This window comes from Pelodiscus sinensis, chromosome 7 (genome assembly GCF_052426305.1).
Source record: "Pelodiscus sinensis isolate ZL-2025 chromosome 7, ASM5242630v1, whole genome shotgun sequence".
NCBI classification, from domain to species: Eukaryota; Metazoa; Chordata; order Testudines; family Trionychidae; genus Pelodiscus; species Pelodiscus sinensis.
In genome coordinates this window covers 19,163,872-19,179,756 of record NC_143058.1, presented here as the reverse complement: position 1 = coordinate 19,179,756, position 15,885 = coordinate 19,163,872, and the positions used below count along the sequence as shown (strand labels likewise).

General features: G+C 42.1%; 1 protein-coding gene across 3 annotated transcripts in view; it reads left to right on the top strand.

The window, feature by feature from the left end:
• ZRANB3 (zinc finger RANBP2-type containing 3) overlaps window positions 1–15,885 on the top strand; it is a 123,948-nt gene that overhangs the window by 32,116 nt on the left and 75,947 nt on the right. For 2 of the 3 annotated variants that reach the window (XM_075933286.2, XM_089779710.1), the window contains exon 3: window positions 8,544–8,562. In XM_075933286.2, the coding sequence (XP_075789401.2) occupies window positions 8,544–8,562 (19 nt within the window). Of the gene's footprint in view, window positions 1–8,543; window positions 8,563–14,155; window positions 14,649–15,885 lie in introns of those variants that run through there. The other variant, XM_089779711.1, reaches the window with a different exon arrangement.

Below are 15,885 nucleotides of genomic sequence, written 5' to 3'. Positions count from 1 at the left end.
GTGCATATATATCCCCACTGGCCCTCCATCCTCTCAGTTCCTTCTTGCCACCCATGACAGTCATTGGAGCTCCCTTCTCACTTGTTAAGAAGCATGATCCCAGCAGTATCTGCAAGTTCTTTAGAGTAGTTAGCACCTAGTTGATTACCTGTGTTTCTTCCAAGTTGCTTCTCCTGTTAAGTACCTGTTTAGACAGTGTTGGATAAGTTGTTGGGTTGGGGCTTGCCTGTTGCGTCCCCTTCCCTCCTGGCTCCCTGTGCATGCCAGGGCCTCACTGCTTTAAGCCCTATGCTGACTGTTCAAAACCTGCATCCCTGGTGACCCACACGGGTTGTGTTTGAAGTGTCTAGGTGAGGCCCATGTCATAGCTAGCTGCAGGATCTGCCGTAGTTTTAAGCCCCAGACTCAGCGCAAGAGAGACTCATACTTGAAGATACTCCTCATGGAGTCAACGCTCCACCCAGCACCGGCAGAGAACGCGGCACCATCCTTGGTGCGGGAGACACTGCGTTTGTCAGGGACCTCGTCAGCCTGAAGGCGCCCTGCGGCGCGGCACCAGTTTGAATCCCAAGTGTCCCGTAAGAAGAGCAGGGTGGAGAGGGGCAGGTCCCTGCCCCGGCACATGCCCGCAGTGCGCCCCCAGTCAGGGAACCCTGTTGCGCCTACTCCAACCATGAAGTCCACCACTACTGGGCCTGAACGCGGCCAGTTGAGCGTGCCCAAGGGCCGCAGCACAATGGAGGAGCCTGTACAGGTTGAGAGGACCTCCATGCTGGATATGTTCGAGGTGGCACAGGAGCTGATTGAGTTGACCGTGGACTCGCCCTTGCCTCCTCGGGAGCACTGGGTCTCACCTCGGGCACTGGCGCCCTGTCTGGTGGTATGCTTCCCAGCACACATCGATGCCAGCACCGTCAGGCCCTTCAGTACCGATGACCTCCCTCTCTCAGGAGTCTAGAGAAAGAGATTGGCATCCAGCGCCCTGATTCCGGGCGACACCGGGGCAATCTGGCATCCATGGCTCGGCAAGCAGAGGGGCACCAGTCCTTGGGCCTGACTTCGGCTCCGCTATGGTTGGAGTCCGACTACTCGTCAGAATCCGACGTGGAGTTGGTGCGATCTAGGGTATCGGTTTCCCACTCCCAGTGCTGCTCTTTATCCTAGCACTAGTGCAGGTCCCAGCACCACTCTGGATCTCTTAGGTCTGTAGGTATCCACACTCTGGCCCGGCTTATCCCTTCCACCAGGGCAGACAGGATTTCTCCTGACCGAGAGGCCACTATAATAATAACAATAACTGAAGTGACAGACACCTCTCCCATTTGTCCTGTGAACAGGGAGCTGGGCCTCTCTAGCAGGCCCCAGGCCAAATCTTTGAAAGTGCGAGTGAGGACAGTGCACCAGTCTCAGATCGCAGGTCATTCACTGATCAACTTTCCCCCTTTCACCGTGCCTAGTCGTATATTACAATGGACTGCTGGGTTCTGGACACGGTGAGGAGAGGATATTTCATCCCCTTCTACTCCTGCCCTTCTTCCCATCTACCTTCCCCGTCCCTGTTCAGGAACCCTTCTCACGAGCATCTTCTCAAGCTGGAGGTGCAATACACATCTCGAAGAACAACAGTTACGAAGTAAGTAACTGGTTTTTATCTGGCTTCATGGCCCAATAAGGGCTCTGGTCCATCTGGTTTAGCATGAACTCTTTAAACTATATTGGTGTACCTATTTAGAGCAGGGTTTTAAAGGCATAGTGATGGAACTTAGTGAAACCTGAAGGGAGGAAACATTTAAATGAGTTTGAGGAGAGAGAAACATTACTTATAGTACCTGATGCTTGCATTTGAGCCATTAATGCCCTTGTGCACTTCGCTCTTTTCCCCACATACATGTATGCTTGCCATGATAGCTGATCAGGCAAATCTTCCTTTTTAACTTTTGATGTCTGTATTTTAATGGTGCACTTTAGACTTTGCGTTATTATTCTAAAGTAAACACATTAAACAGAAATAATATTGTAGTTCCTAAGATCACTCTGCAAGCCTTCTTTTATGAACTGAACTTCTGAAGTATCATCATTGCATATGGAGCCATTGCTTATCCTATCATTACACCAGCATGTGCAGTAGATTGGAGTGAGATTCTAATGCTTATTGTTGGAATAACAGCCATCTTCTCAGATATATGCACAGAGGTTCTAGCACGAGTCACTGAATCTCTATGAAAGCAGATACAGTCAATAAAAAAAAATCTTCTCTTTTTCTTAAAACAGTGACGATATTTATATTTGACCATAATGTTCTCAAAATGTTCGGACTGTATTGCTAAATATGTGTCCAAAGTATCTAATATTGTTCTTCCTGAGTTTCTGAAACTTTGGCTATGTGCACTGATCCTTTAGCAGGATATGAAACGGAGTGTCTCAGAGCTTGGATTTGCATTCTTGGGTATAGTTATTATTAAGGTGTCATAGGAGCAGATGGGATATGAATGATGAAGCCTAAATTGAGTAACTACCAGTGGAGAGGAAATGACTAATTGAACTTCAGAGAACAAGAAGTCTGTCGTCTTGTAGTCAAAATACGTGAACTAGAAATACAGATTTGTACCTTCATATGTATCTGAAGATCTGTTTCTCCTACTTAGCATGCAATTTGAGTCTGGTGTTGGCAGCTAGTCTGAATACATTAATGTGGGAGATAGAGAAGTGAGAGCTTTTAAGCTTAAACAAAGATTTCCCTTTTAAAAGGTTATGTAATACTAAATAGACATCTTGAAGTCATTAAGTGATGACACAAATTCTATAAATTCAGGCTATAATGACAGGTGAGTAGCTATATAGTCCAGTACCACTCAAGTGATCATAAATTGGAGGAGTTATAGTACAAACCAATCAATACTTTTTTTTTCACAGCATGGCTTAACTTTTCTCATTCTAGACTCTATTGGACAAAATCAGTTTTCAGCCTAGAGATATAGCCTGTTGTTGCTATATTACCTGGGCACAAATGTAAAATTCAGATTGTGGAACAAATAACAGTTTATTGGGATTGAATCTTTTAAATCAATTGTACGGGACCTTCCTGGGTGCTATGAGCAGGCTTCTGGGAGTCAACCAAGGAGGAACAGTGTTAGACTCACAGGGGACCAAAATGGAAAACCAAATTCCCACTTCATAGGTCTCAGATCTGTAGCCCAGAGCCCCATCATCCAGGGTTAAAGTTGAAACTAAACAATGTAGCTTCATACGTGGCCCCAGGCAGTTGGCCAATTTGCTATCCCATAATGGCAGCCTGGGCTTTTATATTAAAAAAAACAAAAAAACAGTTGTGGTACACATGAGCCATAGAGGGTTTTTTAGCATGTTAAAGGGAACCTTACCAAAAAAAAGTTGAGAGACTTTGCTTTAATTTTTTTTAGCTGTAAGGTTTTCAATGTTTTATTAGTTCTATAATAAAAATATATTTTTCATAATACATAGTTATTCCAAAGCTCACAGGTAAGTGAAGAACATGGAGACATGGGAGGGAGCAAGGGCTATAATACCAGAGAAAAAGGAGGGACAAGGCTGAACTGGGAGGCAAAATCAAATCAGTATCTTAGATGCCTATATACAAATGCAAGTAGTATGTGTAATAAGCAGTAAAAACTTGAAGTGCTCATAAACAAACACAATTATGACATAGTTGGTATCACAGAGACTTGGTGGGATAATACACATGATTAGATATTAGTGTAAAAGGTATAGCTTAGGAAGGATAGGTGAGGTTAACAGGGAGGTGGTGTTGCCTTATGTATGAAAAATGTATACATTTGGACTGAGGTGGAGATGGAGATAGGAGACACAAGTGTTGAGAGTCTCTGAGTTAGGTTAAAAGGGGTAAAAAAACAAGGGTGATGTCATGCTAGGGGTCTACTATAGATCACCTACCTAGGTAGAAGAAGTGGAAGAGGCTTTTTTTTAAACAACTAACAAAATCATCCCAAGCGCAGGATTTCGTGGTGATGGGGGATGTCAGCCATCCAGACATATGTTGGAAAACTGACATAGACTATCCAATAAGTTCTTGGACTGCACTGAAGATAATTTTTTATTTCAGAAGGTTGAAAATGCTACTGGGGGAAGCTGTTCTAGATTTGATTTTAACAAATAGGGAGGAACCGGTTGGGAATTTGAAAGTGGAAGGCAGGTTGGGTGAATGTCATCCTGAAATCATAGAGTTCATGATTCTAAGGAATGGTAGAAGGGAGAACAATAAAATAGAGACAGTGGATTTCAGGAAGGCAGGTTTTGGTAAACTCAGAGCTGCTAGGTAAGGTCCCATGGGAAGCAAGACTAAGAGGAAAAACAACTGAAAAGAGTTGGCAGTTTTTCAAAGGGATATTATTAAGGGCCCAAAAGCAAGCTATTCTGGGTAGGGAAGATAGAAACTATGGCAAAAGACTGCCTTGGCTTAACCAGGAGATCTTGCATGATCTAAAAATTAAAAAGGAATTATATAAAAAGTGGAAACTAGAACAAATTACAAAGGGTGAATAAGAAGAAACAATACAGGCATGCGGGGGGAAGATTAGAAAGGCAAAGGCACAAAACGAGCTCAAAATAGCTACAGACATAAAGGGTAGAAGATTCTGTATAAGTATATTAGAAGCAAGAGTAGGGACAAGGTAGGCCTATTGCTCAGTGGGGAGGGAGAAACAATAAAAGAAAACAATAAAAGAAATGGCAGAGGTGCTTATGACTTCTTTGTTTCGATCTTCACCAAGAAGTCTGATAAACAAAGGAATGTCGAACATAGTGAATGCTAGTGGGAAGGAAGTAGGTTTAGAAGATAAAATAAAAAAAGAACTAGTTAAAAATCATTTAGAAAAGTTAGATGTCTGCAAGACACCAGTGTCAAATGAAATGCATCCTAGAATACTCGAGGAGGAAGTATCTGAACCGTTAGCTATCATCTTTGAAAAATAATGGAAGACGGGAGAGTTTCAAGAAAACTGGGAAAAGAGCAAATATAGTGCCCATCAGAACAAACCAAGAAACTACAGACCAGTCAGTTTAACTTTTGTGCTAGGTAAAACAATGGAGCAAGTAATTAAGGAATTGATCTGCAGACAACTGGAAGATGATAAGGTGATAAGTCAGCATGGATTTGTAAAAAACAAATCATGTCAAACCAATTTGTTAGCTTTCTTTGATAGGATAACAAGTCTTGGGGAAAAGGGAGAAGTGTGGATGTGGTATACCTAGACTTTAGTAAGGCATTTGGTATGGTTTTGCATGATCGTCTTATGAATAAACTAGGCAAATACAACTTACATGGAGCTACTGTAAGAAGGGTTCATAACTACTCAGAGAGAGAGAGAGTGAGTCACAATCTTGATGAAAGGGCATAAGAAGTGGGATTCTGTAGGGGTTTGTTTTGGGACCGGTTTTGTTCAGTATGTTCATCAACAATTTAGATATTGGCATAGACAGTATGCTTATTAAGTTTGCAGATGATACCAAGCTGGGAGGGTTTGCAGCTGCTTTGGAGGATAAAGTCTTAATTCAAAATGATCTAGACAAACTAGAGAAATGATCTGAGGTAAACAGGATAAAGTTTAATAAGGACAAATGCAAAGTACTCCACTTAGGAAGAAACAATCAGTTTCACACATACAGAATGGGAAGCGACTGTCTAGGGAGGATTACTGCAGAAAGGTATCTAAGGGTCATAGTGGACCATAAGCTAAATATGAGTCAACAGTGTGATTCTGTTGCAGAAAAACCAAACATGATTCTGGGATGCATTAACAGGATGCATTTTTTTTCTTTTTGCTCAACAAAAAGATCCTTTGGTGGACCTCGGTCTTAAAAAGTTTAAGAAACACTGGTGTAGAGAACATGACCTATGAGGGAAAACTGAAAGAATTGAACTTGTTTAGATCTGAAAGGAGAAGACTAAGAGGGAACATGATAGTTGTTTTCAAGTATTGAAAAGGGTATCACGAGGAGGAGGGAGAAAATTGTTCTCTTTGGCCTCTGAGGACAGGACAAGAAGCAATGGACTTAAACTGCAGCAAGAGAGGTTTAGGTTGACACGAGGGAAAAGTTCCTAACTGTCAGGGTGGTTAAACAATGGAATAAATTGCCTAGTGCGGATTGGACTCGACCTCTTGAGGTTCCTTCCAGTTCTAGTGTTCTCTCATTCTCTGATTCTATTTTACTTCTCTTTTGGAATCTCATCTGTAGTGTCCTATCAAAACTTCAATTTGAGCTTCTGACTAAATCATTACTTCTCTGACTACAGTATAACCTCAGTTACAAACATAGTCAGAAATGAAGGTAGTTCATAACTCTGAGCAATACGTTATGGTGGTTATTTCAAAAAAATTATACCTGCACATTGATTTAATACAGCTGGTCTGTTTGTCTTGTTTAATTTTTATCTCTGCTGCTGCCTGATTGCGTCTGGAACCGGAAAAATACAGTTTGTGGTCGACCAGTCAATTCATAACTCTGGTGTTTCATAGTAGAGATGTTAGATAGCGATTAATTGAATACTTGTGTAACTGCACAAAATATTATCGGTTACGGGACTATTCAGTAGTCCTTGGGGGCAGGGCCATAAGCTAATGTGCTCCCAGAACTTCTTCCGGAGAGCCCCCTACTACCCTGCACTGCTGCCTCTATCAGAGGTTTAAAAACTAGCTCCCCATACAGTCAGGCTCTTTCCTGCCACCCCATGCTGCTGCCTCTGATACATAGCCAGCAGTGCGGGGCAGCAGCAACCCCTGTTACCTGTGCGGTGAGCCTGTGCCAAGAGAAGCTGGGGCAGAGGCCGGTCCTCACTGCTGTGGGAAGCCCCAGCGATCCCTCCCAGCCCCTTGCCTTTATTTCTCCACCCCACTGGCCTGACTCCTGCACCCCTATCTCCTGCACTGAACCCTCCCACAGCCCAACCCCTGTCCTGACACCTAGGCCCGCCGCAAACAGGCTGCTCCAAGGAGGCCTCTCCTGCCCTCCCCTCCCCCCCGTACCTGCTGCTGCCTCTGACAAATATTGTAGGCTATACTATTTCTCGCTGTGATTTTGAAGCTAGTTCTGGTATTACTGAGAGTAACACTAAATAGATGAATTCTGAAATGGAAAAATTCTAGTTGATGTACATTATCTATATCTGTATTCTTAGAGAATTTGTGTTTGTGTATGTACCGAGTCCGTCCTCCTGTCTGTGAGTGTGTGTGTGTTCAAGAGCTCCTCCTAAACAGGAAGAGTTAGGAGCACCAAGTTTAGTATGCAGCGTCCTCTTATCCTAAATTAAAGAAGGACAGGGTTTGATTGTGCTAGGAAAGTGGAATGTGCCTGGAATCGATTGTTTTCCATGACACAGAAATGGAGGAGGGCTGTTTGGATGGATAGTTCTTGTGCGGCCACCCTCCTGTGGTCACTCTGCATTACAAAGTGGCCAGTTGGGTCCAGGGCTCTCCATATTGCTGGCCACTGGCCCAGGTAAATGGCCGCCCTACCCCAAACCACTCTCTTTCCCCCTTCCTCATCCCCCCCAGCCCTTGGCCACAGCATTGGACCGGGGGGTGGAGGAGTGGGGGAAAGAGCCCTACTAGCCAGCAGGCCTGATGCACTGGAGAAGCACCTCTAGGCGCTGGAGCCAGGCTGTGCCACACCCCTCCCCACTTCCCAGAGCTGTGCCAGGGACCGTGGCCAGACCTTGCTGCCCCGCCCCTCCCTCGAGAAGCCCTGACATCTCTAATCCTCCATGCTACTCCCCCTGATGGCAGCCCTTGCTCCCCCACCAAGAGGTACCAGGGCAGAGGCCAGTTCTCAACACCATGGGCAGTCCCAGTTAGCCCTCACAGCCCCTTGCCCTGATTTCTCCACATCCCTGCGCTGACTCCTGTATGCCTACCCCTCTGCCCTGAGCTCTCATACCTCCCAACACCTTGCCCTGACTCCTGCACCCCGTACACCATGAGGCCTCTGCTTTGAAGGACCCGAACAACACTGGATAAGGCTTCTAGTAACATATATAAAGATAAGATTTGTTTGCAGAATATGGAAGTGGAAGTCATCTTCTGTTTCTACTCTAAAAGTGTCTAGATGAAATTTCAGAACAAGTAATTTACGTCTATTCATAGATACCTTTTATTTTTTTGACAGCTAGATAAATAATATGTAGCTGAAAGAAGTGAAGAACATCACTTCATCCTCTGTGAAAGACACTAAAATAGAAGATACAGGGCTTCTATTGAACACATAGATGGATATCACATTAATGTAATGCCAAGACTGTACCTAATTTAATATGTTGTACTAAACTTTAGCATAAATATATCTGATAAATGTTTTTAGAAGAGCTATCATTCTCATAGTGTTTATTACAATATTAATAAGTCCCTCTCTGAGGGGTTTCAATAACAGTAAAAGCTAGTTTTTGTTCTTAAACAGTTAATCTGCTTTTTAATTCTTAAATGAGATTTGTAGATAAATGCAATTGAAGTGTTTTTTCTGTTACTTACTTTACATTTCCCTTTTTTTGCATTTAGGTGTATGATAGCTGATGAGGTAAGTTCTTTTCCATCTTCTTATATAATATCCCTTTTATTACTGTTAACCTTGTTAAGAATGTCTCTTTTGGGGGGAGTAAAGTTGTATGAATGAGAGAAGTATTATTATTATGCTCATTAGATTCAATGAAAGTGTCAAAGTAGGTAAGTAAAAGTTGAGATTGAGACTGCCTGGTTTAAAAGAAGATATGAACCAACTGTTTTTAAAGGTCTATTTTAATTGCTTATTGGCGATGTTAACACTCCTCTCCTGAAAAATCATTAAAATATATTTTACTTTTAACCAAGTCAGGCATCTACACAGTGACAATCTTCAGCTACAAATAAACATTCTTAAACCGAAGTGATGTCTGTTTTAAACAGTTGCATATATGAATCTATCAATGCAGCAGTGCATGTATGTAATAAAGTAATACATGATTCTCAGATAATGAAATAATGATTATTTGATTTCTTAAGAAAATGTAAATTCTTTGTGTGATACAGCATAATGCGCTTGACTGACTGAGTAACCTATCATATCATTTGCATCCTATTTCTTCAAAGTAGCATATAAAGTCAAAGCAGATTTTTTTTCTTGCTTGTCATAGTTGGTTGTGCTTGCTAAGTCATTTGTGGAGGTGGGGCATTAGTCATGACTGTATTACTCAAATACACATAATTATATTTTAATTTCTTCGAGTTTCTAAAATATAACGTTGTGACCATCCTGTGAGTTAACACCCCACTCCCAATAAATAGAGGGCTCTCTACTTTAATCTTAAAAGCTATGGAGAAAATATGGGGAGAAATTGCTTTTTCCAGAATGAAAGATGAACAAATGTGGGCACTTGTGTATCAAATAGGGAATAGGGCTGCTGGCGTTCTCCAGCCCATAGCAAGGGTCCATGTGATAAAAGTGATAGAGGTGCAAAATCTTATGGTTAGATTTACTCTCCCTTGGGATCCCAGTAGGTTTTGCCAAGTAATATTTTTAGGTCCCTTTCACTGGTGCTTCTTTGCCATGAGAGAGAGGCCCCTTAGGGTTCTGTGAACTTACGAATTCAAAAGGTACTTTGCAGTGTGACCAAGCTCCATCACATTTATATTGAAGGAGCTACAGCTCAAGCACTTCTATTAATCTCAACTTCAGCATTGTGTTCTGGGAAGAAGCTATCCTATAACTGGATCCAAAATCATGTAGAAGTCAAAGTGCATCAATTGGAATCTAAAGAAATTAATTTTCCAGGTTTGAGGCTTATGTGTGATTTTTGTTTTTGTCTATGTTAAATTACTGGTAGATAGCTAAAAATTCAAGAAGAAACTACTTTAAGAAAGATATTATTTAAAAAAATCAGTTTCTTCTTTGCACATAGTTCAGTACTTTACCTTTTGGTGCTGGTTTTCTTCTTTATACTGTGAACCAGTTGACTCACTCACGTCCTCCTCTGTATTTATCTTTTTATTGCCTACCTTTGGGGTACCCAATTTATTTAAGATTATGTGCACCATGTACTATAAATAAAATTATTAACTCAGAATTGTAATGAGGATTATCTATGATTTGTCTTAATTATCCTGTAGTTATAATACAAGAGCTATCATTCAATTTATCTTATTTGTTGTACCGGTGTTCCTTACTAATTTAACTTTAACTTCCATTTACTTCAATTGTTAAAATATTTTTTATAATTTACACTACCATTAATTTTTCCCCTTCGGTGTCCACTTTATAAATTGTGCAATCAATACTTCATGTAATACAGTATTATTATCTATGTATATTGCAGTAAAAATTGAAATCACGTAGAAAGTTAGATATCAAAAATACTCCTTTTTAGAAAGATTTGCGGTATGAAAGCAGTGTTGTTAGCATACTTGAGGCTGTTATACTTTTACTGTCTGTGTTAAAAAACTCTACATTGATAACTGAAGAAAGTGCTTTCCAATTAATATACCTTCGTTATTCCTATGCAGTGTTTTCATTTCCACGAGCTCCCAAATTAACACTAATCCAAAAATAAAATCTATTCTTGGCTTTTTTATAAGATTTTTACACCAATCATTCATCTTCATTGCATATTTTGTTGTAGATTTTCATCAAATCCTTACACCATTCTTCTATTCTCTAATCTATTTCAGAAATATTTTCATTTCAGAAAATGGCATCAAGTAGCTTTTTCATGTCAAATTAAGGATTTTAAAATGCGGTTAATTGACTAATCGATGGAATTTCCATCGACTAGTCGATAGGCAATTCCACATTCCTCCTTTGAAATGGAGGAATGTGGAACTCTGTGTACAGACTGGGGCCAGCGGGGGCTCTTGCGCATTTCAGAACTGTGGAATCCCTTGCTGACAGTCCCCTACTCACAGCCACTCTCAGTCCCCTGCTGACTCCGGGTTCCACGCGGCACTTCCCTGGAATCCGAGTCAGCTGGGGAGTCCGCAGCTGATCCCGGGTTGTGGGGAAATGCTGCGGTGAGCCCGGGGTCAGCTGAGAGTCCCCAACTGACTCCGGGTTCCGCAGCAGCTTCCCCTCTAAAATGCCACCTCTGCACATTTCAAAGGGGAAGCTGCCATGGAGCACGGGGTCAGCTGGGGAGTCCTCAGCTGATGCTGGGTTCTGGGGAAATGCCACGGGGAGACCGGGATCAGCTGGGGAGCCCCCAGCTGACCCTGGGCTCCACGGCTGCCCTTTTGAATTGTGCAGAGGAGGCGTTTTAAAGGGGCAGCCTACTCACAGCTGATCTGCATATCAGCTGTGCAGCGGCTGCTTTGGGGTTTCAAAGTGGCAGCGCCACTTTGAAGTACCCCTTCCCCTCCCTTTGCTGCCTCTATCTCATAGAGGCTGTGGGGGGAGGGGGTTGATATCGACTAATCAACTAGTCTTATCGGATAGTCAACTAGTCTTTGACATCCCTATATCAAATGTCAGCTCCATAGAACCATGTCTATTAGCCAATGCAGGAATGTTCCCAACAGTATACTCTCAAGTTATTTGTCTAATCCGTTTTTAAATCACTCAGAAAGTGGTACTTCAATCACTTGCATTTGGAGACTATTCCCCAGGAAAAGAATTCTTACTAAAAGTAAGTGTTTCCTGGGATTCAGTCTTGATTGATTAATTGAATATTTCATCCTGGTTTTCCTAGTTATATTCCATGGGATACCCTCCTTCAGTTTTCCCATGTATAAAATAAGGGTTATAAAACTGCTCTAGATCATGTAAGTATTGAGGATTGATTTTAAACTTTTGCCCAGTATTTAAGATGAAAAAATGCTTGTTAAGTTTTAGTGTCTTTACCATTCAGATACTTGTAGAATATTATAACATTCCTCTGCTCTCTTTGTCATTTGGCCAAGCCCTATTACGAATATTTCATTCTTTTAAACTGTTGTAATAAAAATCAGTCCCGCAAATGTGTTGCTCCTCTTCAATTTCTCTGTTCATATCTTTCTGGAATTGCGTTGCCCAGAAGTAATGTGGCTATTCCATTTGTAATATCACCAGACTTGTAGATGAGGGATTATTATCTTCCTTTTCTGTGATATAATGTGTCTGTATATGAAACACCAAATTTCATTTCATTTTTGCTATCCTATTCCATTACAAATTAACAGCCCGTGTACTGTTGCCTTAGGCCTGTCAATAGCTTTGGAGGACAAGGACGTATATTTCCATTCTCTAAGGGTATGTCTACACTACCCCGCTAGTTCGAACTAGCGGGGTAATGTATGCATACCAAACTTGCTAATGAAGCCCGGGATTTGAATTTCCCGGGCTTCATTAGCATAAAGCCGGCGCCGCCATTTTTAAAAGCCGGCTAGTGCGAACCCCGTGCCGCGCGGCTACACGCGGCACGGGCTAGATAGTTCGGAATGGCTACGTAGTTCGAACTATCTGTACTCCTCATGGAACAGGAATTATTTGGGTAAGCCCCTTTAGGAATGAAAGGAGGATGTGCACATTGAATGTCCCCCCCTCCTCACGGTAACAATTATTTAAACTGGGCTTGATAGTAGATAAAAGTTATTTTATTAAGTACAGGCAGTAGGATTTAAGTGGTAATATGTGAGAACAGGCAGAGCAAAGTAGATTACAAGCTTAAAGTAACAGAACACTTAGCTAATTCTACACGAAAAAACAGTTGTTACAAATTCATTACAAACTCACTCTAAAAGTGTTCCTTTTCCAGCTAAGCCTTCAAACCAGGGACCTTCCCTTTCCCTCAGGTCTCTGGTTCATTGTAGCCAGACAGCCCCCCCGCCCCCCATCTCATCCATCTTATTTTGCCTCTCTGAGGTTCCTGAAGCATATAGGACAGAGAAGGAACAATAAAAAAATCAGCATAGCCATTAAGCTTTGATCTGCTTTGATGCGAGATCAGGATATGCGAGTATGCCCGGCTGGCACCCATGTTGATTCGAACACACACACAGTACCTGGAAGAGGAATTTCCCACTGAGAAAAGAATGCCCAGTACTTCCAATTTAGTTATCTCTCTTACAAGTGTAAATTAAGTTCACAACTCCCTTGTAAGAACTGGTCTCACAAAAGACAGACCAGCACCATTTGCATGACAGACAAGAAAGAGAAATACGTGACCCCATGGGTATAAAAATAGGACCAGCAGCACACTCACTTTGAGTGTCATTCTACCCTCTACCTGCTGGTTGGGTTAGGTGTTTGACCTCCTGAGGTTCTATGGGGACGCCCACCTCATTTCCGTCTTTCCTAGGAATTGAGGGACCGGCCCTGGCCTGACACGCTGGAGTCGAGAGGCACAGAAGGGGGTAAAAATTGTACCTGGATGTGGTCCTCTGTCTTAAGTGTACACAGACTTTGAGCTCTTTAAAGGTTAAGCTGTTACTTGGTACTATTATTTCTGTTTTTCCTATCTTTATCTTCTTTGTAACCATTTTTAAGATCTATATTTTGCTAGAAGTTAAGAAATAGAACAATAGCCATTGCAACCATATGATTTATAAGCTTCCTCAATAAACCTGTTAACTGTTTAAGCTTTAACCTGACTCCTTCAGTTGCTGTAACAGAACCAGGCACAATTTAAAAGAACTTCAGCCGGTCTTAAGGGACAGATATAGGGAGAGCTTCGGCGTTTGGATTTGTGTCACTCCCAGGTGGCAGATCCGTTGGGGCACTTCTCAGCCTCCCCCAGGCTGCCCACTGCAAAGGAATCACAGATTCTAGCAGCTAAAATCTGAAGTGTAATAATCTCTCCCTGCAAACTTATTGGGGCACTCGTCAACCTCCTCCAGGTTGCCCGCTGCAAAGGACCCCGGTCTCAGCAGTTAAAGTCTCGGGTGTATAGTACACACACAGTATAGGAAGAGCGTGGGCGTTTGGATTTGTGTCACACCCAGGTGGCAGAATCCACTGGGGCACCTTTCAGTCTTTCCCCAAGGCTGCCCGCTGCGAAGGAATTACGAATTCTAGCAGCTGAAATCTAAGGTGTTATAAGCTCTCCCTGTAAGGTTATTGGGCACCCATCAGACTCCTCCAGGTTGCCTGCTGCAAGGGACCCCGGTCTCAGCAGTTAAAGTCTCGGGTGTATAGCCCTGACCGTCGGCTGACATTCATTCCCCTGGATGTGCCATGCCAGCCAGCCAAAGACCAAGACCTGCTAATTTCCTATTGTTTTAAAGGTTCCCACTTCTGCATGGGAAGTTACCTGGCCAGTCCCTACTAGTTAGGAGTGTTGTGATGTCCAACATAAATCTCCCTTGATGCAATTTGAGCCCATTACTTCTTGTCCCATCATCAGAGGCCAAGGAGAGCAATTTTTTTTCTCTCCTCCTTTTAGATGCTTGAAAATCGCTATCATGTCCCCCTCAGTCTTCTCTTTTCCAAATTAAGCCCAGTTTCTTTCAGTCTTCTCTCATAGGTCATGTTTTCTAGACCTTGAATAATTTTTGTTTCTCTTTTCTGAATCTTTTCCAGTTTCTACACATCTTTCTTGAAATGTGGTGCCCAGAACTGGTCACACTACTCCCATAGAGGCCTAATCAGCGCAGAGTAGAGTGGAAGAATAACTTACTGTGTCTTGCTCACAACACTCCTCTTAATGCATCACAGAATCATGGGTTGTTTTTTTTTGTTTGTTTGTTTGGAGTGTTTTGCAACAGCGTCACACTGTTGACTCATGTTTAGCTTGTGGTCCACTATGACCCTTAGGTCCTTTTCTGCAGTACTCCTTCCTAGACCATCACTTCCCAGACTGTATGGGTGAAACTGATTGTTTGTTCCTTCCTAAGTGGAGTACTTTGCATTTGTCCTTGTTACACTTCATCCTGTTTACCTCAGACCATTTCTCTAGTTTCTCCAGAACATTTTGAATTTTGACTCTATCCTCCAACGCCTCCTAACTTGGTATCATCTGCAAAATCAATAAGCATACTATCTACAGTACACCAATATCTAAATCATTGATGAAAATACTGAACAGCACCAGTCCCAAAACAGACCCCTGTGGAACCCCACTTGTTATGCCTGTCCCCATGATTGTGAACCGTTAATAACTACACTCAGAGAACAGTTATTCAGCCAGTTATACACCCACCTTATAGTAACCCCATCTGTATTCTGTTTCCCTAGCTTATTGATAAGAAGGTCATGTGAGATACATATCTGAGCTGATCATGTCTTTACTGTGGCTATTCACATAGCACTGATTAAACTTCTGAAGTGTTGTTGCACAATGTGTTCAATCCATGGGAAATCCAAGCAGAATATTTTGGGGGCCAGTCTCTTCCTTGGTTGGTCAAAATATCTTGCCATGGATCTGAAGAGTATATTCCCAGGTCATTACAATGATTTATCTTAATTGTTCCTTCAGAAAATATTCAAATATTTTGGTATTTTTAATGTGAGCCTTAAATTCAAGACCTTAGGAATTCACATCTGCCATCTCTTACCTCCTTTTAATGTACTGAAATCTACTGATGTAAAGTACTATATGACAAGTAGGTGGTATTATTACTATCTCCAATGTTGGTGGCTCATTTGAGTTGGGATTTTTATCCTTACAATGCCATATTTTTGTGCTTTTTCATGAAAGTTCCTAACATTGAGCCTTTACCTTTTTCCACCCTACCAAAGTTTACCTACTGTGAGTTACATGGGCCTCATTTTGAATCCCTGGTATAGTATGGGACCTCTGAGCCTCTTCTCATGAAAGTAACATGCCATTTTGTTGACTTGTGTGACGGGCTGTGCATATCCCGCACTGAATCAGGTGGAGTTAAAACACTATGGGCAGAGGAAGTCTCGGCCCTTCACACAGACCTGAAATGCTCCAAATGCTGGCACAGCATAAAAGGT